General features: G+C 47.9%; 5 protein-coding genes across 5 annotated transcripts; 2 read left to right on the forward strand and 3 right to left on the reverse strand.

Annotated features, from left to right (window-relative positions):
• Nucleotides 1-1726: 1726 nt before the first annotated feature.
• Nucleotides 1727-6691, reverse strand: ppp1caa (protein phosphatase 1, catalytic subunit, alpha isozyme a). The gene is made up of 8 exons (XM_068337645.1): nt 6540-6691; nt 6155-6266; nt 3091-3222; nt 2729-2959; nt 2528-2632; nt 2220-2443; nt 1978-2112; nt 1727-1887 (listed from the first exon to the last, which is right to left on the reverse strand). Exons 2-8 carry the CDS (start codon nt 6207-6209, stop codon nt 1771-1773), a joined length of 999 nt encoding a protein of 332 aa, XP_068193746.1. The 5' UTR covers nt 6210-6266; nt 6540-6691; the 3' UTR covers nt 1727-1770.
• A 1149-nt stretch (nt 6692-7840) lies between these two features.
• cldni (claudin i) lies at nt 7841-11290 on the forward strand. The gene is made up of 3 exons (XM_068337646.1): nt 7841-8057; nt 9137-9274; nt 10227-11290. The coding sequence occupies exons 2-3, from the start codon at nt 9143-9145 to the stop codon at nt 10728-10730; spliced, it is 636 nt and encodes a 211-aa protein (XP_068193747.1). The 5' UTR covers nt 7841-8057; nt 9137-9142; the 3' UTR covers nt 10731-11290.
• A 37-nt stretch (nt 11291-11327) lies between these two features.
• coro1a (coronin, actin binding protein, 1A) lies at nt 11328-16068 on the reverse strand. Its single transcript, XM_068337644.1, has 11 exons — nt 15911-16068; nt 14838-15041; nt 14207-14329; nt 13998-14127; nt 13389-13570; nt 13146-13265; nt 12780-12884; nt 12553-12698; nt 12015-12072; nt 11725-11940; nt 11328-11648 (listed from the first exon to the last, which is right to left on the reverse strand). Exons 2-11 carry the CDS (start codon nt 15033-15035, stop codon nt 11556-11558), a joined length of 1371 nt encoding a protein of 456 aa, XP_068193745.1. The 5' UTR covers nt 15036-15041; nt 15911-16068; the 3' UTR covers nt 11328-11555.
• Nucleotides 16069-18938: 2870 nt separating this feature from the next.
• paqr4a (progestin and adipoQ receptor family member IVa) lies at nt 18939-22712 on the reverse strand. The gene is made up of 3 exons (XM_068336954.1): nt 21665-22712; nt 20110-20328; nt 18939-19748 (listed from the first exon to the last, which is right to left on the reverse strand). The coding sequence occupies exons 1-3, from the start codon at nt 21936-21938 to the stop codon at nt 19315-19317; spliced, it is 927 nt and encodes a 308-aa protein (XP_068193055.1). The 5' UTR covers nt 21939-22712; the 3' UTR covers nt 18939-19314.
• A 1679-nt stretch (nt 22713-24391) lies between these two features.
• Nucleotides 24392-26959, forward strand: LOC137610365 (perforin-1-like). Its single transcript, XM_068337965.1, has 5 exons — nt 24392-24430; nt 24884-25458; nt 25533-25671; nt 25768-25979; nt 26053-26959. The coding sequence occupies exons 2-5, from the start codon at nt 24926-24928 to the stop codon at nt 26957-26959; spliced, it is 1791 nt and encodes a 596-aa protein (XP_068194066.1). The 5' UTR covers nt 24392-24430; nt 24884-24925.
• Nucleotides 26960-27102: the final 143 nt, after the last annotated feature.

A 27102-nucleotide genomic window follows, 5' to 3' on the forward strand; every position in this document is an offset into this window, starting at 1 on the left:
ATGAGGTCCCGCCCACCCAGACGCAACATCCACCGCGTGTCAACTCTCAAGACAGCCAATAGGATTCAGGATGAAACTCACGCACGTTGATTTTTATTTCTCCCAGGCACTGAAATGAAAACTATGAATCTTTAAAATCGAAGCAAACGCTGGAAAAAAGAATGTCTGGATTCTTACAACAGGCGACGGGAAAACCCTGAAACACGGGAAGGAAATCTTCCCCGGCTGCAGCGGCCTGTGGCGGGGGCCGCCGTCACCAGAGACACCCTGTACACCAAAAAAAAAAAACAAAACAGGGAGCTTCAGGAACGCAAAAATAATCCGTTTGTAACGTGAAATGACAAATAAAACGACTTCATTCAAACATTTCTTTTGGCGCCGCCTCGTTTGAAGCTTCAGTCGCCGCCGGATCCGTTCCCATGGTTTCTAATATCGCTCTTCTCCAAGGAGGACCGCCGCCACACGCCAACGCCGAGTCGCCCGATTGGTCCAGCTGGATTATTTTACACCTTTGTGCTCAGATCGGATTTGATCCGTTTGATGCCAGCATGTAATGCTAATTTATTAGCTTTAAATGGTCGGGACTGAAGAGACGGGTCTGTCCAGAAGCATCCGACAAAGATTCAACGCTCTGAAGCCCCGGGGACTCCTGGGAAGCAGAACAACAGGGCCTTCACTTCCTGCTCCTAAACGCCATCGCCGATGCGTACGTCACCACGATCCCACAGTCGCACATTTAAACCCACGCCGGCATAAACCATCCAGGTTGTCGGTCTCCACCCGTCCAATCACGTGGCAACGATTCGTCACAAGGACGGCGACGAAGCAACGGCAAAAACACAACAAAGTGATCAGCATGATGGCGTGAAGTCAAATATATGAGTATTTTTATTATTCAGCTTCAACTTTCAGTGAACTAAAAAGAAAAAGAAAATAAAATGAAATCATGTCGGTTTTTTAATGTATCTACAAAAACAGAACCAAAAAAAACAAACAAGAAAAACTATTTCACATCCGCCGCCGCCGCCGCCGCCTCCGCGTCATCGGCCGCGTTTAAAAACAGACAAGAAAAGCAAAACAAAACAAAAACGTTATTGTGAATCAAATTCTTCCGAGGTTTCACCTGCATCTATTTACACCTGTGCACCCAGTGTGTGTGTGTGTGTGTGTGTGTGTGTGGTATGTGCCGCTTCCGCTCCACCCAATGCCCCGCCCCCTCCAACCCCCCCTCACCCCACCCCCCGCCCATTACACAGAGGAACACAGGCCTTTGAGACATGACGTACAAAAGCGTCGTGTTTTAGCATGAAACAGTGCCGGAGCTCAGCACAAACAGCTGGGGGGGGGGGCTCCTCTAGCCCCCACACACCTGAACCCAGGTTTGAAATTTCATCACTGGTGGGACAAACCCCACCCCGACAAAAAAAACAACAACAAACAGAACCGAGGGTTCAGGAGGCAGAAGAACACAAAACATTCTCACCGACATTTTCTTCGGATTTTTTGTTTCTTTTTTTACACATTCACCAAAAATTCACTCACAAAACAAACAAACAAACAAAAAAAAAGGAAAACAAATAAAGAAGGTAAAAATCGTTCAGGAAGAGAGAACATGATGGGACCCCCGTCTGCTTGGTTGCCTTTTTTTTTTTTTTTTTGTCGATGAGACAAACGAGTTTGGGAGGTAGAGGAAAAAAAAAATGTAAAAAAATGAAAAGAGCGGTGGAGTGGCTGGAGGGGGGGGGGTGGGGAGGGAGGGGCCAGCGGGTGTTATTTCTTGGCCTTTGCAGACTTGGCTGAATTTCGTGGGGGGGTGACCGGTCGCCCAGATCCCATTCCTGGCCCCCCGCTGTAAGGATACAGCTTCTTATCTGCTGGCTTCAGAATCTAAGAGAAAGGGGCGGAGAGAGGGGATGGAGGGGGGGGTCAGGTCGACGCCCACATCCAACAGCAAATGGGACGGAAAGCCATCCTCACCTGGAAGGAGCACATGAGCGTCTCGTCCACGCTCATCATGGCCCCCGCGTTGTCGAACTCCCCGCAGTAGTTGGGCGCCGAGAAGAGCGTGACGAGTTGGCGTTTGGCGAAGAACTCGTAGCCGTCTTCAACCACCTGCAACAAAAACACACAAAACACTCGTGAATAAAGCGTTTAAATCACCAGGATGTTGTCACGACCCCCCTCCCCAAGTGAGCGATAACCCCCCCACCCCCACCCACCTGGTGTGCCCTGCATATTAGGTCCATGTCGTGTTTGTGCAAAAACTTGGCCACCACGTCGGCGCCGAACGTGAAGGAGACGCCGCGGTCGTTCTCCCCCCACCCCAGCACGTCTTTGTCGGGGTCGGCCCACAGCAGGTCGCACAGCAGCCCCTGGTCGGGCACGTCTGTGGGCCGCATCACCCGGCGGATCTGCTCCATGGACTGGAGGTCGGGGGAGAGGCCTGGAGAGAGAGATGGATCACGTTACCGCGGCGCCGATCCTTCAGCCCTCGCCGCGGCGCGGCGGCGGCGGCAGCGGCCCCTACCTCCGTGACAGCAGAAGATCTTCTCGTCAACGATGGCGGCCACCGGTAAACAGTTGAAGCAGTCGGTGAAGGTCTTCCACAGCTTGATGTTGTACCGCCGCTTACCTGAAGAGCAGAGAGCACAGGTGAGAACGCGCCAGAGAGAGAGAGAGGGGACGGCCGGCGTCCCCCCCCCGCCCCCCAGCGGCGCCACTCGCTTACACTCGTCATAGAAGCCGTAGATCCGATTGATGGAGGCGCATTCGTGGTTTCCGCGCAGCAGGAAGAAGTTCTCGGGGTATTTGATCTTGTAGGCGAGGAGCAGGCAGATGGTCTCCAGCGACTGCTTCCCCCGGTCCACGTAGTCGCCCAGGAACAGGTAGTTGCTCTCGGGGGGGAAGCCGCCGTATTCAAACAGCCGCAGCAGGTCGTAGTACTGACCGTGGACGTCGCCTGCAGGGGGCGGCAGAGGACAGGGTATTAAAGACGTGTAAACAACACAGGAGGAGCACGGATCGAACCGTACAACGTCTCTAGAATCCTTTAAACTGTAACTGACATTTCCCGACTGACCCTGAACTCACCACAGATTTTGAGGGGAGCCTCCAGCTCCAGCAGGATCGGCTGACTCAGGAAGATTTCACGGGACTTCAAGCAAAGGCCTCGGATCTCGCCCTCCGTCAGCTGGACGTTCTTCCCGGGCCGAGAACCCTTGACTGCAAACGCAAACAAAAAAAAAACAAAAAAAAGAATTAAAGGAAAGTGGGGGTTCAACAACACAACAAAGACTCCAACACAGATGAAACGTGAGCGTCGGACTGCAGCCAGACCTCCAGACGGGGACGTTCACACCTCCCACCAGCCGAGTGCTGGTGGATTCTGTTCGGGGGCCGGTCCAGCAGGTGAACGCGACGCAAAAAAACACACATTAATATCGATCCGAGCCGGCGCCGCGAGGACGGAGGTGAAGCTTCAGACAAAACCGGACCAGAAGAACCCGGCGAGCGGCGTTCACAACCACAGACCAAAACAGAGCGTCACTTTTAACGTTAGCCTCCTCCTGTTTGAGCAGCGGTTAGCATGTGATGCTAGCAGGAACATCCTGTCGTCTGCCGTTTACTTTCACTGAAGCACTGAAGGAATTCAGCCGGTCGGCCGTGTCGCCTGTTGTCACCGTTTCTACACAGACGTAATGGAGCCGGACAGGAACCAGGACGAAGACGGGATTCAAACCCTCAACCTGACGTGTGACTTGAACTGACAACAAACAGGAGGGCTGACGATCATCAGTAGGAGAAAACAAACAAATAGTGAATAAACACCTCAAAGTGTTTACATGCTGACCGGCCAATTGTTGGGTTTGGACACAACGCCAGACAACCATGAGTCCATCCTCACCACACCTCTGATCCACCCTGGTATTATGGGATATCTGTCTGTCTGATGTCTGCATGCACACACAAACCTCCACACGCTGCTTCCAACTGTGTCACTGATTGTTGAGACCGGCTGCGTTTCGAACCGGATCCGTTTTGACTACATTAAGTCTTGAATCTGGAGGCGACGCCTCCTTCATCACGTCTGAAAAGGATCCTCTATGTCGATGACGTCGCAATTAGAACGCAGGACGATCCAACCAACGAGACATCGCAGGAGGAAGCGTTCAGCACTGATCGTCTGAGGAACATTCTCTTGGACGCGACTCGAGCGCCTGATTTCTTCGGCGCCTGCTGCAGAGCATCTGACGCTTTGAGAGCGACTGTAAAATAACGGCGCTCCCCAACAGTCACTTTAAACATGGATTACAGCCGGCTAAGCTCTGACAGGCCTTACTCCAAAGTTAGCTGTGTAGCCGGTGGGCAACAGTGGGCTTATCCTGGGGGTGTGGGGGGCAGACAAAAGACTTTCCACTACACCGATCAGAAGGCAGGAAACAAAGACCTGAACTGCAGGAGGACTGGAACCTGTCGGTTTGGGCCCGCTCGCCTCACTTAGCACTCGATGTTCTGGATGAGATTATACCATGTCACCGTTTACAGACATGCTATTAGCGACAGGCACCGCCGCGGTTCACTTGGCTCTATATTGATGGCAGTAATCCAATTGAAACTACTCATTATACAAACACATTTAATTGGCTTGGTCTTGAAGCGCGGCAGCACTTTCAATGAGGCCAGTGTTCTGACAGCAGCCTGGGAGGAAGAGGATGGAGGGAAGAGATGGAGAAACCTGAAGACAAGTCCCTCAGCAGCAGAAAAAAAAAAGGTCAAGTGACTTACATAAGAGGATAGAAACACAGACGCAGGCATGCTTGTTTTACTTCAACCGTGTTTGGGAAAAGACCTCATGACAGCCTGGGAATAACAATCCACGGAAAAAGCTGCAGAGAACCCGATCACCTCTGCTGGCTCTGTGTCGGACGATCAGCTCAAGGACAAAGGTCAAATTTAGCAGTAACTACTCATCATTTACTGAGCAGTAACGTCTCGATACGATCGCTAAAATTAGAGTTTCTAAAATATAAAAACCTTCAATCACCACCTGTAAAGATAACAGACCCCTGAACCGGTAAACACCGAGAGGTTTACAATAAACCAGGTTATCTATTATCTAACACCGGTGAAAAAACACACACAGAGATGTCTCCGTGCCAACGGATCCACGGGGAAACACAGGTGTGAAGCAGGAAGGTTTTCCACTATTAGTACGTTTACATCGTAAAGACTACAGGTGATATTATTAGAATTTATTAGCTTCAGTTCAACCCACAAACTCACTGGTCGCGAAAAATAAATGATCAAATGTTTGGCCACTAAAGATCTTTCGATCAACTGATGTATTGATCTTTTAACAGAGGAATACAGAGACGTTTCCCCATGAACCACACAGTTCTGCTGTCTGGTGTTACACAATCTTGTGGCTGTGAAGACAAACATTCACATGCCGACAAGTCAAACCGTGACAAATCTGTCCCCACACATTACAGCGGCCACTCAAGACACGTAAAACCAGATCCTCATGAAGGCTGACCGTCGTCTTCACTGAACCAAAACACATCAACCGGCCCCTCCATCCCCGTCGTATCGCATCTCAGGTCCGCATTTTTTGCATTTATTCAAATGAAAGCGTCTGTGTTTGTGCACCATTTACGTGTCACTCTGGGGAAGTAGAGGCTGCAAAACTGTAATCAGATCCTCCAGTGAACAACAACACAACACACATGGAGATAACAAGCTGGTGGTGGAGGGGCAACACACTATGACAACACTCTTCTCCTCATAAACAATTCATTAGTGCAAAGATTTAAAAGGAAAAGAAAGAAAATCTCTTAGATGCAAAGGAGGAGGGAAAAATCTACAGGCAAAAAAAAAAATCTATTTCCACCATTACAGGTTAATTTTAAAATGTACTTTGATTACATGTAATCGAGTAACGATAAATAAAACATGTGAATAGAATACAACCGATCGGCTGCAAACTTTTATTCAGATGCAGCCATCCGGGTTAAGCTGAAGTAGGTTAACTCACTGACATCATTCCACCTCAAAAGGGTTATAAAATAAGAATCAAACCATCGTGATCTCCCTTTTTAAAAAATAAATAAATAATAAAAGCACACAGCTGGATCATCGTTTCGGATCTACTCACCTTCCAAAAGACGCTGAATTATTGAGTCGATGTTTAATTTGTCTGGCTCCGCCATTTTCTTTATTTTCTGACGTTCTCCGGCAGTCGAGACCTTGGTTCTCCCGTGTAGCACCTTCGATCAGCAGAACGGAGTGAAGAACAAATAAACACAAACTGTTAGCGACTCGTTTTGACGCAGCTCGGTCCACGAACAAGTGCTCTTCATCGGCTAATCGAGCGATGTTAGCTGACTGGAACAATGAATGAGCTTATGCGAGCTAAAGCTAAGCTAAGCTAGCTAAAAGATTCGTTTGACATACAAACTAGCGGCGCCACATCCGGACGGCTAAGTGGCTAACGCTAGCTTGGTAAAATAGCTTTAAAAAATATCGGAATATAATCGAACCTCGTCTTCAGTGTGACGATTTATCCTCCTGAGGTCGATAAAGAGTAAATATTTGTCCCCTGAGCTCAAGCTTGGCCCCTTTTTCCTTCGGTTCGTCCGCTTCCCTTCACTCTTCCCCAGGAACTTTAAAAAAAGGCCGACTTGACGGAGTGTCGAACGTAAGAGGCGGGGCCGAATCAAACTTGCTACGTCACGTGTTCTCAAAAATGGATTGGTCTATGCCGGAAGGTAGAGCACGAATAAGCTCATGTGATTGGACGTATGCTTGGTCCGTCTTGCTCGCTGGCACACGCCCCTCTCTGTCGTTCATAATGACCTGAGTTCAAAGGGCGCCACCGTGTGTTTACAGTTAGAACTACAATGTTACTACAAGTAACATTCTTAGTTTGATTTTTATGACATGTAGATTTCACTGCTGTCTCTTTGTTTTTTTATTTTTAAAACAAATGCTAAGACGTTTACACTGAGCAATCTGTTTACTGTGACACAGAGAGGGATCGGATAAAAATAAGTGCAATAAAACATAAAAACATGCAGTGTGTTGAGTTAATAAAAAAATAAAGTTCTAAATGAGTAACCCGTTAATTAAAGGCCTTTTCTAATAATATAATACCACATAATACGATAATACTAATAGAAAGACTAATAATAATAATGATAACAGTAATAATAAGAAAAATAGCAAAGCAGAGGTTCTTTTGTCTACATTCTAATTCTAATTTAATTTGCTTACATGTTTTAGTATTTTCAGTCATGTGTTTCTACTTAAAAAGACTTTACGTCTTATTTATATTGTCCTCAGTGGGGATTTTAGAAGATGTATGGCTTTTTAGGGACTCTGAGAATAATGAATCATCTCTTTTGATTGCATGACAAAAACTTTTCCAAACCTGTTTGTCATTTTGCTTATTTTCTTAAATAAAACAACATGTGTGTCTGACTGTGACACATCATCCTTTGTTTTTTCTTTGTTGTTGTTTTTTTATTGTGTTTATGGAGGTTGATTTTAATTGGTTTCACAACATTCCTTTTTATTTCAACATTTCCTTCCCATGATGCCTGAAACTTTGTTTGCCCAACATCTTGAACCCAGTCTGTCTCGGTCTGCTGACGTCCATCATCACGGTTTCGACAGGTGGGTGATCCAGGTGATTCACGCAGCATCGTTGTTGTCATCACAACACCCATGTGAGTGGGTTGACCCCACCGTCCCGGGTTTGCACCACAGAGGTGTGATCAGCTCAAACTCCTCACAGGTGAACGGCAGATGTGAGCTGGAAAAAGAGTGGGAAACACACAAGGGGAACAAGTCCGGTCTGGTCCAGCGGTCCTCCCCTCCTCTGCTGGGGCTCAGCCCCACCCTAAACCTCACATTCCTCTACAAATACCCCTTTCTTATCACACAGTCCCTTCATTCAACTCCTGCATCTTCAAAACAACACAGACAAGAGCAAAAAAGAAGAAATTTACCGCAGAATTTGACAGTTTTCAGAAATTCACTGAGGAGAAAAAAACCAGGTAGGCGTTTTTGTTTTATTTGACTTTAATTTTAAAAAAAAGATCAGATTCTGCACAAATGATGAGATGGAAGGATCGGTGGAGGATTAGATGAAGATGTTTTGTACAGAAAAGAAAGAAAGTAAAGAGTAAACATGAATATGAGAGCCTTCAAGGAACGTTCCTGGTTACATCTTTTTCTACTTTGTTTTTTCCGTTTTAATCTAGGATGAGATTTTAAATCAAGAAGAAGAAAAAAAAGAGTCTCAATCCGTCATTTGAAGGTTATACTTTCTTAGTTCAGTTTCCAAACCTTTTCAAGCTGAGATCACAAATACTTAAAGGTCAATATTCTTGTACTAGTAAAAATGTTATTAGTAATATGATTTTTGTTTTATGAGGTTTTTCTGTCAGGAAAAGGAATTATTGAACTTAGTAGATGTTATGTAAGACGTTTGAATCGTGTGACTGGTTGGCAAACAAAGAAAAGAGCATTTGTGGAGTAAATAACTCCTGGAAGTAAATATATTTAAAGAGAACAGAAGCATTTCTTTCTTTTATCTGATTTGAAACGCATCATTTTAACGAGTTTTCCCTTCCGGCATCTGATATTTTCTCAGAATTTTTTAGTTTTTCCAGATATTTTTCCGAGTGTGTTTGATGCGAAAATGTGCAACTGATTAAAAAATCCAACCAGTAATCAAAAGGTTTGCTTTTACATTCATAAGCATGTCTCATCTTCCCGGGAAAAATAAGAAATACAATCTTATTGCATCACTTTTCATGCAAAAATGTCGCACTGTGGGCCCAAATTTAATTTGTCTGATTCTGAATTAACGACTAAACATTTGGATAAAATAAAAACGACTGACTTTGTAAGTCGGGGTCTGTGAGGGAGCGGCTCAGACGGGTGGGGATGCAGGAGGCCGGGCCTGTTGGGACACGCGTGTGCTTTAAAATGTAGCCTGCAGGCAGTCAGAGGGAACACGGGTGTTAGCGTGAGGACGGCGAGCGCCGGAGTCACAGCCCAACAACAGATGTGACTCATCCGGTGTAATCCCAGCAGTCACTCAAACATCTCTGTGGTCGTCTTTCCCCAGACCAGGATGGGATCCATGGGCGTTCAGATCGTGTGTGTGGCCCTCGGGGTCCTCGGCCTGGTGGGGGTCATCGTGTGCTGCGCCGTCCCTCGCTGGAAGGTTTCCTCCTTCACGGGATCCAACATCGTCACGGCTCAGGTAACGAATTCAACAACATGGTTTAAGAAAGGAATGAAGATGAGTGGGGGGTGGGGGCATTAATCCCTCATTGGCTGACATGTTCAACAAAGCACAAACACTAAGATCATTATTTTCATTAATTTTTGTAGATATAAGTGAATCAAAAAAATGTCACTATTCTGATTTGGAAATATAACTTTTTTCCCACATTATTCATTAATTTTTTTATGTAACCTCACTGACGAACAAATTACTGTAAACAATCAAATAAAACTCATTGATTTTTTTTCTTCTCAAAGACCATTTAAATATATTAAATTAGTAAAAATATAGAAATATAAAAAAATTAAAATTATTTTATTGTTGAGTTTAATTCATGGTAAACTTTTGTTTGGACAATTTGTTAATTTAAATGAGAGATTTACATTCCACTTTCTGTCTGGTTTGAGGTGGGTGGGCGGGACCACTGGGACAAACGTCACACATGAGCCAATCAGGTTTCAGCATTTGATTCAAACTCTAATTTAAAGCTGAAACCACGCCCACAGAGTTGATGGAATGGATTACGTTTCTCCTTCCTATTAACACTTAATGTTGGAGATTAAGGACTTTAAAAATTAATTATTGAAATTACTATAAATGAATTAATAATAATATAATAATAATACTAATACTACTACTACTAATAATAATAATAATAACACAATTGTATAATAATTATAATTATTATATTAATTATTCTATAATGTAAAAATTAAAATTTTAATAAACCTTTAACTATATTAAACATAATTTTTCTATCCTGCTCAAGGTGAAATTATTTTATAGGCAGTTTATGCAGCATATTTAATCTGATGTAATTTGATTCGTGAGGGTTCAACCTGATGAAACACAGACGTATAAAGTCACATAAAATAGAAATAATGGATTTAATCGTGATGAACTGACCGGCGTTCATCTGTGTGAGCAGAGCAGCCAGGAGGGCCTGTGGATGAACTGTGTGGTCCAGAGCACCGGCCAACAGCAGTGCAAGAACTACGACTCCCTGCTGGTGCTGGCCTCTGACCTGCAGGCCGCCAGAGCCATGACCATCATCAGCATCCTCTTCAGCTGCCTCAGCCTCCTCATCCTCTTCTGCGGCGCCGACTTCACCACCTGCATCCAGAACGAAGACGCCAAGCCCAAGATCAGCCTGGTGGCCGGGGTCGGCCTCCTGCTGGCCGGCCTGCTGGTCATCATCCCCGTCAGCTGGTCCGCCCACATCGTGGTGCGAAACTTCAACAACCCCCTGGTGGTGGCCTCTCAGAAGAGGGAGCTGGGGGCGTGCATCTTTGTGGGCTGGGGGGCCGGAGCCCTGCTCATCCTGGCCGGGGGGCTGCTGTGCTGCTTCAGCCGGCCCAAATCTGGAAGCTCCGGCGGAACCGCTAAGTATTACAGCAACAGCGCCTCCGGGGCCAACAAAAACTACGTTTAGGGGTTCTGGGTAGGGGACTGGGGGGCAAGAGGGGAGGACAAGTCTGTAAATACCATTAACTTTTCCGTTCACAGTTAAGACTGAAGCTGATGTTTAAAGTTGAGGTGGGGTAACTTCTTTATAAGCTGCTTTGAAAGCTAAAGGGACACAAGCTTGGAATTAAATAACGTGTTTTGAAAAAATTTAAGAACTTTTTTTGTTTTAATAAAAAAATTTCAAAATTGTTTTTTGGGAAAAGAAAATTTATAAAAATTTTCAACAAAAATTCCAAAAACGTGTTTCGAATTTTTTTTTAATTTCAAAAAAGATATTTTTTGAAAATTAAAAAAAAAATCAAAAAATTTTTTTTCCCAAACAAAGTTTCCCTTAATTGTCTTGGATATTGTATCAAGTTTAATCTGAAATAATCTGAAATAAATAAAATTCTATCTAATCTTGATGGTTTTCACCAAAGGGAGCGTTTGATTCGTTAATGTTCTCATTCTTCTTTTTTTTTTTTAGGTTCTGATTTTGTACTTAATTATGATTGTAAACCATTAAAATTTGGGCTCAAATCATAAGTGTGTTCTCGTGTATTTCAATGAAGTTACGATGGCATTTGGAAAATACAGAGGATTTTATTTCAAACTAAACGCATATATTAAAATAGAATAGAAAAAAAAAAAACTTGACCAGAAAAACCAAATAAACAAATTCAAACCAAAAGAAAATGAAGTTGAATTCTTCCGGTTGCCGTCTGAACCCTCTCCCTTTGTCATTTTTCTTTTTCCTTTATTTGCTCCGTTGTTTCTTGACTTCCGCTCCTCGTTATTTTTCCTCCTTCGTTTAAAGCTTCCTCTCCAGCTCGCTCACCCGATTGGTCAGCTCCTGTACGGCTGCCTTCAGATCTCTCACTTCCTTCTTCAGGGACTGGAAATCCTGAGAAACAAGACGGTAGAACCGATTAACGATGCCGTCAACGGTCGGAACCGTCACTTCAAAACGGACTTCTTACCCCGCCGTGTTCCGGCTGATCCCCAGCAGGGGGCGCTGTGGTCTTCAGGAGAGTCTTGTGCACTTTGAACTCCTTGGCCTTGGTGGTCGCTGGGAAGCCGTCCTTTAGAGAGATCAGAATGGGCGGGGCGTTCTTCCCTTGAAACCACTCATCCGCTTCGGCTGAGGGCTCGGGACCGACGGTGTCCGGGTAGAGGTCCTCCTGGAACAGATCAGACTGCACAGACGGAAGAAAGACCGGAATTAAAGGTGGAATGGATCGATTAAGAGTAAAATTCAAACATGGCGTACCTTCCGTGGGACCGTCATGATGATGGGCTCACATTTCCTCTCGTGGAGTTTGTAGAACCTGAAAATGGGGAAGTGGGAAAGGAAAACCATTCCATTCATTCCTGGGGTGAAATACAGTGTACAAGATTAGCTGTCAGGCTAATTTTTGATGCTACACATGAGCTAAACACATCAATATGCTAGTATTCACATAAGAGCATTGCTAAACATTGTGGGAAGAGACTCTGGAAGCTTTTTTAACATTTTTTGACTTTTTAGTTTACCATTCTAGAATACTAGCAGTTGCTAATTTGGTGCTAAACACTGCTAAAGCTGAGACTGATGGGAAAGATATTGGTATTGAAGGAGGAATTTAAAATTTGGCAAGACTTCGGTGCGAAATGAAAAGTCAGAGATTGCCCAAAGTGGGTACGATCACCCGGGGGGACCTTTACAGAAGTTCGGGGTAATTTCTCATTGCTCCGTTGTGTCAATCAAGCTAACTTATTTAATCTTATAGTGTTAGCGTGAGGGAAGGTAAAGGCACAAACGTCGCTACCTAGCGATCTCGCATTTGTTGACCTCCAGGCCCCTCTTGGGCATGTAGCCCATCCCCTTCTGGGTGTCCTTGCTGGAGTAGGTGGCCAGGTAGTGGACGTAAGGGGCTTCGTTGGTCACCTCGTAGTAGCGGAAGCTGCTGTCCCCCTGTCAAATCAGAGGCGAGAACCGACTGTAGGATGACAAGGGCGACGCAGAACCAGAAGCGTTTCGACATCCACGCCAAACCTTTCCACACAGGTAGACGATGCCGGTGTCCGGGTCAAAAAACGGGAGGAGGGCACCGCTGCTGGTGTCCAGCTCCTGCAGGGTCAGCGGTTGGTCGAAGTTTTTCTGTTGACAGAGAGGCGGAGTTAAAGAAGTCGTGAGAACTTTCTTAGCGCTAACACTTTTCCCGTTCCCGAAAATATATTAAAAAAGGAAGAGTTGGAAAGGTAACAGGAAGTGGAATCAACTTTCCTTGCTTACGGAATCTTTGATTCTATACCCGTCAAGCAAAGTTCTCAAAGTCTTAAACGTTTCCAGACATGTGACCAGACCAGATCATTTCCTGTGACCTTTCAGAATAAAACCCTTGTGATGAGTGATTCTTACCAGGTCCCACAGCGCCACCTGCCTCTCGCACATCCGGCTGAACCCGGTGCTGAGAATCTTCCCGTCGGACACGAACACGGCCCTGATGGGTCTGGAGCCCTCGTGAGGCTTCTCCTTCTCCTACATGGGAGGTCCAGATGGAGAAGAAGTGTTAGAGGTGGATTAAAAGGACCCTTAAACGGGTCAAACGTTCCGTTGGTTCACCAAACCAGGGAGGCGGCCTGAAGGTGGGTCAGAACTCACCAGGAGGACGGTGCCCTTTCGGGGGTCCAGCACCCTCAGAGTCTTGTCCTTGCAGGAGGTGAGGATTCTAGACCCATCCTGGTTCCAGGAGACGCTGTAGATCAGGTCGGTGTGGACGTCGTCGATCCTCACCACCGCCTCCCCGCGGGCCACGTTCCACAGGATCACCACGTTATCGCAGCCTGAAAGGAGGCGGGAAGGCGTTATAAACCTGGATACATGTAGACTGATTGGTTTAAGGAGGTTCAAGGAGGTTTAAGGTGGTCTAAGGTGGTTTAAAGTGTTCTAAGGAGGTTCAAGGTGGTTTAAAGAGGTTCAGGGTGGTTTAAGATGGTTTAAGGTGGTTTAAAGTGGTTTTAAGTTGTTCAAGGTGGTTTAAGATGATTTAAGGTGGTTTAAATTGGTTTAAGGCGGTATTGCAATCAAGCTAAAGGTCTTCCTGTTTTTTGTCTTCGCATCCCAAACGGATGTCCCTGTCGCCTAGCAACAAAACAAGGTCCGATCACACTCAACATGCAGGTGGGGACGAATCACATACAGGTGAGATGCCAGACGTGGCCCCACCCACGTGATGGGTGTGTTTCCAGGGGCTCTGTGGGGGTGGGGTACCTGCGCTCAGCAGCACGTTGTGGGCGGTGGGGTGCCAGCTCAGGATGCCCACCCTTTTGGAGTGACCGTCCAGCTTGACCACAGGGTCCACAAGGGGCGAGGTCAGCCCCCCATCGGGGATCTCCCAGATCTGTTTGACGCAACACAAACCAGCGTGACGCCACCTGAACACACGTGAGAACACCTCACCGCCTCGGGGCGACGCCCACCATGACGCTGCAGTCCTCCGAGCCGCTAGCGATGATGTTGTCGTTGTGGGGACAGAACTCGATGTCCAGGACCGGCCCCGTGTGACCGCACACCGTGGGGTAGGACATGTCGATGCGTCCCGTCTGAGGAGACACATAACGGGTGAAAACATCCTGACTCAGGGCGCCATGACAACCAGACTTCCTACAGCTGTTCTATATGTTTCAGCAGTTTTACACCTGCTGGATGCATGAAGTCGGAAACACCAGGAGGAGAATAAAAATAAATAAAGCACAAAAAAAACCAGACAGAAACACCTCAGGTTGGTCATGAGGTTGAGTCCCAACTTCTTAACATCGCAATCCGCAGATATCTCTACATGCATATCAACCCACGTCAGTGACCTGGCACATCCGGCTGCACGATTTTCAAAAAAACAACACACGCATGTGATGTCACATCCTCCAAAGACTGAGCCCACAGTAAACTCCAAATATGGTGAAAGCCTCTCTGCAGCCTCCGCATCACTTCCTTATTCAGCTGGACGCGTGGAGACTGCCCAACTTTTAAAAGCAAACAAGGTGTTGGAGCCCAACGATCTGCAAATCCACGTCAATCAGAGTGTATGATGGGAGTTTGACGCCCACCCACCTTGCTCAGGGGCAACACCATGAAGGATCCTCCGCCGCTGGCTTCCACGATCATGGCCACGAATTTGGGGTTGACGGAGCAGAAGTTGCTGTCCCAGGTCATCTGGGAGATGCGGACGTCTTCGTAGCATTGGTCGGCTTTCACCGCCTGACCGAAGACGTGGCGGAACTTACTGGTCCTCACGAAGTTCCTGGACATGTTGAACTGAGAAGGAAAGTCAGGTTTAAAAGGTTCAAAGATGGAAGTCCTACCTGCAGATCTCGGCGTTCAGATCTCATGAGGAAATAAACCGACAAATGCAAAAGTTGACACAACCACAGAGGAAAGGCTTGATAAAAAAAGAGGAAGCAGAAACTTTCACAATGGCTTCCTTTGTCTGACTGCAAGCACCGCTCTTCTTCTTCTTCTTCTCTTTCTTAAAATTGGGATTCCTTAAATCATCAAGCAGCTGCAGAAGAAGTTGTGGGGGGGGGGGAGGAGAAGCCGTTCCATCGGTTGAGCTTCCCTAAAAAGATGGATGAGTTACCTAAAGCAGCAGTTACACCACATCCTCCAACAAAACCAACAACAGAACCCTCCTCTTGCCAAATTCATCTTTCACACCCTGCTGCCAGTCTTAAAAGTTCACCTGCTGTAAAATGTAGAAAGTTTAGTTGAAATAGAGTCAAAATCAGGGATATTTAAAAAACAACAACTGTCCAATCATGAATCAAAAAGACCAAATATCTTTGGTTTTACCTCCATTTTTGTAGGTTTTTTTGTCCTGAAGTCTGCAGCCGCGCCTTCAGCCAGAACTAAAAACAGTTTTGTGCATCACAAGATCCCCGGCTACGCTGCAGCTAATTTAATAACCCTTCGCTCAGCGAGCCGTAATTACGTCAGAGGTCAATAATCTTTCTTATGCTGCTGTGACAGAAAAGAAACCAAAAAAAAAAATCAAGTTGAAACAGAAGGAACTGGAGGCGCGAGGAGGAAAGATGCTGAATCCAAAGCCTGTTGCTGTCCTGTTATCGATTAAATGATGTGTCAGTAGAAGAGGTCGTGAGGGGGGGGGGGGGGTCGCCGAGGCCTACCTGGGAGTCTCGCAGGGCCGATGGGGTTCGAGGAGCTTTGACGGAGCGGCGAAACCCTCTGGCAGCAGAGCGAGGAGTCAGGAGGTTACATCACAGGCCGACACTGGAGGAAGTGAGTTTCAAACCCCGGGTGGAAGTGGGAGGGGTCTGAAGAACTCATGAGGGGGGGGGGAGACGGAGCGAGACGGACACGGTAGACGCTCAGTTGACGGCTGGTGATGAAAGGAGGGCAGATTCAAGCCCGGATGAGAAGCAGCTCATCCTCATCATCCTCATCTGGAGCACTCCTGCATCCCTGGTCCTGATGCTGCGACAGGAGGCGGACGGATGAAACGCTTCATCCCTTTAAGGTTTAAGGAGGAAGAAGTGGCCGACGTGTGGATGCAGCGACTGACTCCGATCGTTTATGACGCCTTGAGGCTCGGCTTGTAACAGGAAGTCACTTAAACAACACTTCCTGTTTTTGTTTCTGCCACGCCAGTTTGGGTTTGGAGAATAAATGACTCCAAAAACCCACTTTGCACTGTCATACACAAGCCAAACAAATGCATTGTGGGTAATGTAGGATCTAGAATCTGACCCATACAAGACAGGATATGAATCATATTCATATTTGACATCATTTCCTGTATTCTCCCTGGTTTCATGGGCAAGCTAACGCTAAAGCTAACTCAACTCATTGAATTCCACCCCTGAACTTAATCACGACCTTTATCCGACATTTTTTCAAACTACAAAATCCGTTGTTTGACCTGAAGATCACATGACTAACATGCTGATAATACAGACAGAAGACCCCCCCCCCCGCCCTGCCCCCACAGTAATAAAAGAAAGGTGGATTAAAGGGAGCACAAGGTTTTAAAAATATAAATTTGTTTATTGCACAATCGTTGCTGGAGACTGAGGAGTGAGAGCCTGTCTGTTACGCTAACGGGGGGGGGGGGGGCGGTAGATAATGGATCCGGATCAGGATGAGGCACTCTGGGGGGGGGTCATGCTTGTATGGGTCCTAGAGGAGAGCTCATACACACTTCAAACACACATGACCTGGAAACAAGAAACGACCCGGGGGGGGGGGGGGGGCACGACAGGACTCAGTTTGGCTACAGTTAACACCTGCATCAGTGCACCTGAGCGTCCACTAGAGGGCGCCGGTAACAGACAGACCCTCCAGAATCCCTCCCTCCATCCTAAGGGGAGGGTTCTACCTGTACACATGGACCAGTGACATCACCAGCAGGAACCATCAGAACCAGTAAAGAACGATACGGGTTCTCCGTCACCAGCAGGTTGTCTTGCAGGCTAAAAAAAAAAAACGATCATGTGATCGCACATCAGTTGTTCTCATTTAACATAAAGACAAAAAGTACAACTTTAAGTGTTCTGGTTCCACTCCGGACCCCCCCCCCCAAGCTTCCTCCCCTCTTTGCACAGTTGGAGAACAAGAAGGTGGGCGGAGCTCGGCCTGTCGCCCGTGACGCAGGGGGCGGAGCCAGGCGTCGGATGTTACAGCTACTGTTATGGCGCCCTGAGAAGTGGGAGACCCAGGATGTTGGAGCGAAAATCTGTCACAGATCCGTTTCCTCCGGCTGATAATGCATAGATAGACCAGTGGTAGTCGCGAGGTATTCACAAGCCCCGCCCCCCGAAATCCCCCCCACGGCGGTCACACACACACACACACGCACACAGACCTTTCCCACGGGTCTAAAAAAAAACCAAAAAAACAATGCAGTTATATTGAAATCCATCTAAACTTTTTCAGTTTTGGTCACAAATGTTTGAAACGATTCAACGCAGTTTTGGCATTTTTTTTGGTCTCCGTACGCAAACGGACGCTCAAGGAATCGATTTGGACTTTAAATAATTTACATTTACAGTGTGTTCCGCTCCTAAAAGCCTTTATTTTTCTCAAAAACCGACAGCGCGCCTTATAATCCAGTGCACCTTATAGTGCGGAAAATACTGGACATCCAACGTTATTGCATTAGCTGTGTGTGAACGGTAACACTGGATTTGTGGCGATGGGGCGGAGGCAAATCAGACGTCTGAGGGTTTGGATTCTAAATCTACAACCGATTTAAAACCTGATTAAGATCCAGATAAACGGAGAGGAAAATGGAAAAACTGAGTTTTATTTCACGTTGAGTCAACGTGTAAAAACTAAATCTAAAACTCAGACACGCGTCTAACGTTATGGTAAACCGCTTTGTTATTATTATTATTAATAATAATAATATTTATGTCATCATTTATGTCATCATATCCATAAAAATATTAAGTCAAGCTTTTTCATTCCTTCACATCGACTTGACCTGAGAGGGAATGAACCTTGATGGGAATTAAAATATTTCGACTCTAAAATCTGAGGATAATTCTTTTTTTTCCCCATTTCTTTAAACTCTTTTCGTTTCCGTGGATACGTACAAGTATTTACATCGCCCGCGACGACTCGCTGTGATCACAGCCCTTTGGAGAAGGATGACTAGTGCAGTGTTTGATCGGATGTATTCCCTCTGATGTGATCCACTCCCCCCCCCCCCCCACACACACACACATCCTCACCCGACCCCCCCCCCCCACACACACAGTCTCCTCCATCCACCTGTAACGCTAGCGAACTCCTTTCATGCACTTCTAATGTTAATACTGACGTCATGGGGGGGTGGGGGCTTTGAGATGAGGGGGTGATGTGGGGGGGGGCATTCCACACCTATGAGTCAGTGTTAGCGCAGGAAGCGGAGGAAGTGCTACGCCTGCGACGCAGCTAATTTGGCAAGGTGAACTGGTGGCTGGCGGCGACTGCTGGCGTGATGTCATTAGAAGTTAGAGTGGGGGTGGCAGCGGCGGGGGGGGGGGGGTATCCCCCACTGGGTCCCGTCCCACGGGGGCCGGAATGACCGGAGGAACGACCGTGAGCGTGCACACAGAAATGAGGTCGGGAGGGCGGAGGGTTCATTCCTATTGGGCGGAGCTGAATCATCTGAAACTAATCCACTCAGGTGGGAGGTGGGGTGGGGGGGTCGGTTGCGGGGTCAGGGGGGGGGGGACCTCAAACCCGAGTCAACCTAGAAATCCAGGATCGGATTGTCTGGATTTAAACAAAAACAAGAACCTGAACTGAGGTGCAAGCGAGCGGCAAACGCCAGCTAGCTCGATGCTACGCACCTAGCACACTCAGGAATGAACCCCCCCATGTCTGCTCGTCATCCTGGGGGAGAATCCTGGGTGTGTGTGTGTGTGTGTGTGACCGTTTGTGCGTTAACTGACGGAGGAGATATGAACATTCTGAGCTGGAGGTGAACACACGCACCGACATCGCCTCACCCCCCCCCCTCCCCCAAATCAGGGGTCCTTTAAAACATCCCACGTGCTCCGGGTGGGGGCGGAGCCTGCAGCGGGGGTCAGTCTGACGGACAGTTGTAACTGTCGATCCACAGCAGGTCGTCCAGGACCCCCCAGTGCAGGTAGAGGATGGAGCCCACCACCAGCACATGCATGATCTGGTGGCTGTTGCACCAGTAGTCGAAGAGTCCGGGGCGGAAGCGCTCCGGGATGCGCGTGATGTTGATGACCCCGCCCAGCACGGCCAGCGCGTCCATGGTGAGGAAGTGGCGCAGCGAGGTGGGGCTGCCCCCGCCCACGCCCGCCCAGCGCAGCAGGAAGAAGGAGAAGCGGAACAGCGCCTGCCAGGCGAAGGAGCGCAGCCGGCGAACGCTGCTGCGCGCCGTGACGGCGCAGTAGATGGCGTGGCTGGACAGCAGGATGTAGACCAGCAGCGCCACGGTGCGCGTCCACGGGTAGCACAGCAGCGTGCTGTAGACGATGGGCAGCGCGCCTGGGGCCGGAGACACACAGTTAGCAACGGCATGCTAACGGCAGAGCTAACAGAGGACACCAATTAGAGGACAGAAAGCAGAGCTAACAGAGCAGCGCTAATAGGGCGGTGCTAACAGAGCTAACAGAGCAGTAGTAATACAGTGGAGCTAATAGAGTGGTGCTAACAGAGCTAACAGAGCAGTAGTAACACAGTGGAGCTAATAGAGTGGTGCTAACAGAGCTAACAGAGCAGTAGTAATACAGTGGAGCTAATAGAGTGGTGCTAACAGAGCTAACAGAGCAGTAGTAATACAGTAGAGCTAATAGAGTGGTGCTAACAGAGCTAACAGATCAGTGCTAGCAGTGCGCGCGGCGCTCACCCAGCGTGTTGATCATGCAGATCCCGCACACGTCCAGCTTGAGGAGGGTGTGGTACACCGGCTCCCCCCCCTGGTGGTTCATGAACAGGTGGTAGACCACCGAGCCCAGCTGGGGGGACAGGCAGGCCAGGAAGTGGACCACACCCAGCCACGTCACGCTGATCTGGGACCAGGGGATGTTGAGAGGTAGCAGCACCAGGAAGCAAACCAGAGGAATGCCTGGGGGGGGGAACAGACAGGGGGGGGGGGGGCGTTAGAGAAGGTGGAGCTAAATGACTGTTCACCACAACGGGGGTAAAACCTTGAAATGTGAAGCACATGAAGACGTGATCATTCCATGTGTGACCCCCCCCCCCGTGTTTTTCAGTTTTTTTGCTGACGCTGCTCTTCCCAATGTCAAGGTGTTCTCCCAGCCAGGTGATACGAGCGATGGCGTCCGCTCTAGCACTTCTATTTAAAGAGTGTCACCTCTGCCTCCCCCCTCCTCGTCCCGAGCCAACCTCACCCCCCCCCCCCAATCTGAGCTGAAACAGGATGTTTTTCCAGCCTGTATGCAAAACACACCAGCAGGAACGCTTCAGAGACGCCGACGTTCCAGCTCAGGTGAGCCTTCAGGGCGCATTGGGGGGGGGGGGGTCGCAGGAGACACGACGAGACCTGCCCCTGGAGATGCATTCCGATCAGGGTTGGAGGGTAACAAGTCAGTACATCAGCCCCCACCCTTAGCTGCACCAGATTAACACATTACCACAATTACTTCTGCCCGTTAACCGGATGGCTCTTTGTTTGAGGCGCCGCAGATTTACGATATTCCTGATCGGATTAATCCTGATGGATCCATAAACGTAATCAGGATTTAAAGGACGCCTTCCCAAGTCGTTCTGACCACAGCCCATCAGTTCATAGGAGCATCTCCCAGCAGGCCTCGGGGGTCGCGGGGGTCATCACGGGGTCACGGGAAGAGGAATCGTTCCCGCCTACGGAAGCTCGCGAGGGTCAATCCGGTTGATCCGAGCGTTCCTGGATGTGGGTTTCGGAGGAAGCGGAAAAAGGTCGGAGGTCGTGATCTCAGAACAGCTGATTAATGAGACGAGTTGACCAGTTAACAAGGAAAACCGACCCGCCTTCACTTAACAATGAACGATCAGAACCAACCAGGACAACCAGTCATAACCAGTCGGAACTGATCAGAACTGATCAGAACTGATCAGAACCAATCAGAACCAATCAGAACTGATCACAATCGATCAGAACTGATCAGAACCAATCAGAACTGATCACAATCGATCAGAACTGATCAGAACCAATCAGAACTTTCAGTTTTTGGTGGGTTTTTGCTCTTTTTTAGAAGAACTCCACAAAAAACTCCTGAAATTCAGAGGAAACCCCCGAGTGGACCCTAAAGGTTCCAGGTGGATCCACCTGAGGGGAGATGGAGGAGTCACATCACGTGATAAACCCTAATTTAGATTTAATTCTATTAAGAGAAATTAAAAAACACATCAAAACGTGGGTTCGTCTCAGAATCCGGATCCGCGGGTCGCGGGGTACTCACCGTGGGTGTAGATGTTCCCCAGCTCGTTGTGCAGGTAGAACAGACTCCTGACGCAGTCCTGCACGGAGGAGATGGGCCGGTACCCCGTCAGGACGTACTTGTTGAACTGGAGGTGGGGGGGGGAGCTGGCCCAGTCCAGCAGCCGCGGTCCGTTCAGGACCGCCATGGCGACCAGGGCGGCGAGGACGACGCCGCCGCACAGGTAGAGCAGCGACTGCACACCTGTGTACGCGTTCAGTAAGATTATTGCAACGAAAACCTTGTGTGGAACCATTTGGTTCGGGGTTGGGGGGTTGGTTTTGTTTTGTTTGGGGGGCGGGGGGTGACGTTGTGCCGTTAGCCTCCTGGCTACGCCGCCGCTTCCCCCCCAGGCGCTACCCGGCCAACAGCGATTCCGCGCCGCTGCCGCTTGCGGTCGACCGCGCGGCGGCAGGAAGACGCGAACATGGTGGAAACTTCACGGCGGCCGTTAAGCTCGGCATCCAGAAAACATGCGCGCGTCACCGGGGAGCGTGGAGGAGTTCCCCGTCATGTTCGAGCCGTTTCCACTCCGGGAGGGGGGGGGGGGCGAGTTAGCATTCCGGTGCGGCAGGTCCCGCCGCGGACGCGTCCCGGCCGGGGTTGCTGTGGGCGGCCATCCGACTCCAGATGATGCTAGCTCGGTCCGAGTGGGGTCAGGTGGGCGGCGGGGGGGTAAACGTGTCACTCCTGGGCTGGAAGTGAAGAACACATTCCCTGGTTCGGTTCGGTCCGGTGGGGGCTAGCGGTCCCGCTGCTAATGGAACACAGGCGACCGGATTCCGGAGCGGAGATTTGGGGAAGTGCTGCGGGCTAGCAAGCCGGGCGGGCGGCGACCGAGGTGATCCGAGATAGGAGGCGAGGAGGCGGGTTTAAAGTCCGTCAAGCTCCGGTCCGGAAAGTTATTCCCCATAAACATGTTTTGTGAAATCATAATCCACCATTATCCACCATTAGTTAGCGTTTGTCCCCTGGAACGAGGTCTCCATCGGCGGCCTCAAGTCCCCCGCATCGCTCCTTCACCAGCGTCTCAAGCGCCGCTCTAAAAACAACGTAACTTCCGCTTGGGCTTTTCAAAATAAAACACATTGTGACCCTGGTGACTTCTTTTTAGCAGCCTGCGAAAGTCATACGTTATAATTGCAAAAGTATGGAATGAAACGACTTGTTGTAATATCTTATTTGTTTAAATTTAATTTACACGAATTTTGGAGAAAGGGAGAAATCTTTGTTTTTGTTTTTTTTTGTTTCTCTAAGAATAATGAATGGATTTAATCAGAAAACTCAGATATACAGTGTGCCCTCACATATCCGCGCATCAACGATTGCGACTTCGCCTCATTGCGGATTTTTGGTGGGCAGTCACGTGATTCAGTACGCGCATTCTATTGGCTGACGACATCTGGAAGTGCGCTCTGTTCTGTGAGTCTCAGACTTACCTGAGACACAAAAGTGCTTTAAACAGTGGATAAGAGTGTGGGAAAAGGTAAAACAGCTAGATGGTGGTTTAATATCAGTATGGGGAGGGTTCATGAACATTTAAATTATTGTAAATAATAAGATAAATAGTTTGTCGCTATATCGCAGAATTCGTTAATCGCACGTGGTTCCCGGAGCGCATTCACCGCAAAGAACGGTGAATTGGCATCAAGAGAGATACTAATGGATCGAAATGAAAATTCAGATTCACAAGATGCAAATATTTGACTGTTACAAATCCCGTATGGTTATAAGGTTAAAAGGTTGATTCTGAATCAGGCTGGAATTAAATGGGAATTGGAGTCCTAATAGTTTGACTTACATCACAAAGATATACAAATCATTTACAAAAAACTCGTTCACGGGATTATAAAACCTTCACCATTAAAACTAGGAGCCCACTTTATAACCCAGCTAACAATAAACTGACCTTTATGTAAAGATCGTATTTAATTTTGAAGGCAACCTCCTGTGATTTCCGGTGTGGCTCCGGTGGACTGCGGTGAGTTTCACGCAGGTTGGCCGCATTTGGCTGACTTCACGCAAACACAGACTGAGCTGCAGCTGCTTTCTATACAGGCGGAAATATTGCATTAACCACCTGAGCTGACAAGACAAACAGAAAGAACTTATTACCCACAACAAATATGTTCGTTACAGCAACACAATATGTTCGAGTCCCCAGCGGAGATTCCAACATCAAGTTATAAATAAATAAAAAAATTAAGTCAGCTGTTCAAGTCAACAAAATCAGAGTGTGTGACTTCATCATTTCTGTAATTCGTTTTATTTTCATAAAACAAAACATGAAACACACATTCAAAAATCTATCTATCTATCTATCTATCTATCTATCTATCTATCTATCTATCTATCTATCTATCTATCTATCTATCTATCTATCTATCTATCTATCTATCTATCTATCTATCTATCTATCTATCTATCTATCTTCTTAAAGGAGTGGGTAAATGAATGAGGTAGGCGACCCGACCACTTCACTGGTTCAGCAGGTTTGTGGTCTCTGGTTTGTCGCTAACTGGAACACAACGCTGACTTTCATGTTGCTCACTACCAGTATGAGTTTGTCTGTAGCCCACCAACTCCGCCCCCCAGCACCGACCAACTCATCATCATCAACAAAAAAAAAAAGTGTCAAACTGCTTCTCTTTCCACCGCTTCCTCCAGACCCCCCTGACCTGTTTCTGGCTTTTAAACACGAAGCTCTGGGTCCGCTTCGCCAGAGTGGCGTCAACCAGCAGGACGAAGGTGAGTCCGCATCAGACACCTCTGAAAGGTTCTGTCAGGCGATTTGAATGTGTGATGCAGTCCTCGGGTTGAAGTCGCAAGTCGCCGAAGGTCAACCGTTCATTCCTGTATTCGTGAGTAAATGTCTCTGCAGTTAGATTCTAGAAAGGCTGTGAAATGTCTGGTTCTATAAAAGTAAAGCCTAGTGAAGCTCAAAGGAATAGGTCCTGAAAGGAAACCCTGAGGGACACCTCAAGAAAATCAGAAGAAGGACTGAGTTTTTACGTATTTATATAAATATAATGATGGAAGACCTCACAAGACCTTAACAGGTGTAGGAAAGTGTCAGGTGATGGACGGATTAGAGACAGTGGTGATGGACGGATTAGAGACAGTGGTGATGGACGGATTAGAGACAGTGGTGAGGACAGTCTCAGCCTTCACGTTTATTTAACTGGAACGTTTCTTTTTCAGGATTACCCATCGGATTTTGTCATCGCCCAACTCAACGGCAAAATGTTCCTGCTGAATGCTTGTATCTTGGTCGGTGTTATGCTGTCCCTCCCTCGGTCTTCCTATCAGGAATGTATCCTGGGGAAGCCTGAAGATTGCTTGGATGCAGAATTTGCTCCGGGCACAAATTTGGCCGGCGAGGGCTTCGACATCACCAAAATGGAACGTAAGGGAGCCTTCGTTCTCGACATGACTCAGTGGAAACGCAGAGATGAGTCATGTACCCTCTGCAGAAACCCCTACCAGGAAAACAAGAAGCAGAAGCTCCCCTTGTCGGTGGTGGACTGGAGGTCGAGGCACTCCTGCAGCGGGAAGGTGTCCGGTCGTGTCCACCAATCCAGCGAGTCCCTGGTCAACTCCATCACCTCGTCCGTGGAGAACAACTGGCAGATCAATCTAGATGTTACGCATAAGGATAACAGTGGATCGCTGATGTTAGCTGGTACCGACTCTAAACTCGCTGAGTACTCCATGCAGAAAACCAAAAACGACAAGTTTAGCTTCACAAGCCACAACTTGGCCTGCGAGTACTACAGGTAAGACATTGGACTGGGTTCCTCCAAGAGTGTAATTTCTCAGAAAATTAATACATATGTACTTTTTCATCCAGCTACCGAGTATCCAGCTCTCCAAAGTTGCACCAAGAATTTAAGAAAGCAATAAAACAGCTTCCGAAGACCTACAGTCTTGAAAACAAGCACCTATTTTCCAAGTTGATTAACGATTTTGGAACCCATTATCTCACCAAGGTGATTAAAAATGAGCAAATTCATTCTGTAAAACAATAAAAACAAACAAAAGTTGTGTTTTTTGATGATGCTTTATGTGTTGAAACGTGATTCTAGGTGAAGTTGGGCGGAAGTGTTCAATCTGTGACCAGCGTCAGGCAGTGCCAGGCCAGCCTGGAGGGCCTCAGCGTGGAGGAGGTGCAGATGTGCCTGGCGGTCGAGGCGTCCGCCACCGTCAAAGCTACCATTAAAACTGAAGCCAAACACTGCCGGAAAGACGCTGAGAGAACCGAGAGTAAATCGTCCTTCTCCGACATGTTCCGGGATCGGTATGGGAAGTTTCTTTTTTGGTTTTCCGTGACTTAAAGGACAACCTGGATCAAACCGCTCTCTCCTTGATAGGTTCACTGAGATCAGGGGAGGTCACACGACGGAACCGGATCTTCTCTTCTCTGCTGACAAAAACCCGTCAGCTTACAAGGAATGGTTGAACACCCTTCAACACAATCCAGACATCTTGTCGTATTCCCTGGCGCCACTTCAGGAGCTCCTGCCCAAGGGTTTGGTTCGGAAGAACCTGCGCCTGGCCATCAGCCACTACATCCTGGAGAAAGGCCTCTGGAAGAACTGCAGCGCCCCCTGTCAGGCTGGAATCAAGAGCGACTCCAGGGATTCCTGTGTCTGCCAATGCCACAACCAGTTTGCGGTAAACCAGAACTGCTGCCCGACCCGTAAGGGGACGGCACGGGTCATCGTGAAGGTAGAACGCGCTGCTAATCTTTGGGGAGATCACACAACAGCTACAGACGGCTACGTGAAGGTGTTCTTCAACAAGCAGCTTGTCCACCGTACACCAGTCGTTCTCAATAACAACAACCCATACTGGGCTTCGGTGGTCAACCTGGGCGACCAGGATTTGACAGCGGGACACAAAGTGAGATTCGAAGTGTGGGATGAAGACAACAAATGGGACGATGACCTCCTGGGAGAATGCAGCCTAGACCTGTATTCCGGAGTCAAGCAGGACCTTTGCGTCCTGCAGCACGGAAGGCTGTTCTTCAGATTGGAGGGGACGTGCGCTCCGAGTCTGGGCGGACCGTTGTGTGCAGATTACAAGCAAACACCTATGACTCAAAGTCTGAAGAGTCTCTACGTGTCGCGCCACGCCCACCCCATTCCAATGGCCGTCCTGCGTCGGATGGGCGTGTTTGTGAACGAAACCAGCTCAAAGGCAGACCAGAATGTCGGCGAGGAGAGGAAGTTTAATGCCACCCATCTTTCTGTAGATGACGTCACTCTTTTTTTGTAAATGACAGCTTTTGTTCAAAACCCACAAAAGTTGAGAATCGGTTCAATTGTGTTCAGGTTTGATTTATCCAATGTTTGACCAGCTGCTTTCAGACATGACGTCGTTACAGAAAAAGCATAAGCAGTAGACGTTAGAGTTAATCG

This window comes from Antennarius striatus, chromosome 16, assembly GCF_040054535.1.
Source record: "Antennarius striatus isolate MH-2024 chromosome 16, ASM4005453v1, whole genome shotgun sequence".
In the NCBI taxonomy this organism is placed as follows: Eukaryota; Metazoa; Chordata; class Actinopteri; order Lophiiformes; family Antennariidae; genus Antennarius; species Antennarius striatus.

Coding starts and splice junctions, on each gene's coding strand:
- ppp1caa (XM_068337645.1), bottom strand. CDS start 6,209: ATGGCGGAGCCAGACAAATTAAACATCGACTCAATAATTCAGCGTCTT. Junction 2,960..3,090: donor GGCTCCCCTCAAAATCTGTG/GTGAGTTCAGGG, acceptor CGCCCCCTGCAG/GCGACGTCCACGGTCAGTAC. Junction 2,444..2,527: donor GATCTTCTGCTGTCACGGAG/GTAGGGGCCGCT, acceptor CTCTCTCTCCAG/GCCTCTCCCCCGACCTCCAG.
- cldni (XM_068337646.1), top strand. CDS start 9,143: ATGGGATCCATGGGCGTTCAGATCGTGTGTGTGGCCCTCGGGGTCCTC. Junction 9,275..10,226: donor CCAACATCGTCACGGCTCAG/GTAACGAATTCA, acceptor CTGTGTGAGCAG/AGCAGCCAGGAGGGCCTGTG.
- coro1a (XM_068337644.1), bottom strand. CDS start 15,035: ATGTCCAGGAACTTCGTGAGGACCAGTAAGTTCCGCCACGTCTTCGGT. Junction 14,128..14,206: donor CGGAGGACTGCAGCGTCATG/GTGGGCGTCGCC, acceptor TGCGTCAAACAG/ATCTGGGAGATCCCCGATGG. Junction 11,649..11,724: donor ATCAGCCGGAACACGGCGGG/GTAAGAAGTCCG, acceptor CTTGTTTCTCAG/GATTTCCAGTCCCTGAAGAA.
- paqr4a (XM_068336954.1), bottom strand. CDS start 21,938: ATGGTTCCACACAAGGTTTTCGTTGCAATAATCTTACTGAACGCGTAC. Junction 20,329..21,664: donor GGGGAACATCTACACCCACG/GTGAGTACCCCG, acceptor TCCCCCCCCCAG/GCATTCCTCTGGTTTGCTTC. Junction 19,749..20,109: donor CTGCATGATCAACACGCTGG/GTGAGCGCCGCG, acceptor CTCCGGCCCCAG/GCGCGCTGCCCATCGTCTAC.
- LOC137610365 (XM_068337965.1), top strand. CDS start 24,926: ATGTTCCTGCTGAATGCTTGTATCTTGGTCGGTGTTATGCTGTCCCTC. Junction 25,459..25,532: donor TTGGCCTGCGAGTACTACAG/GTAAGACATTGG, acceptor TTTTTCATCCAG/CTACCGAGTATCCAGCTCTC. Junction 25,672..25,767: donor GAACCCATTATCTCACCAAG/GTGATTAAAAAT, acceptor ACGTGATTCTAG/GTGAAGTTGGGCGGAAGTGT.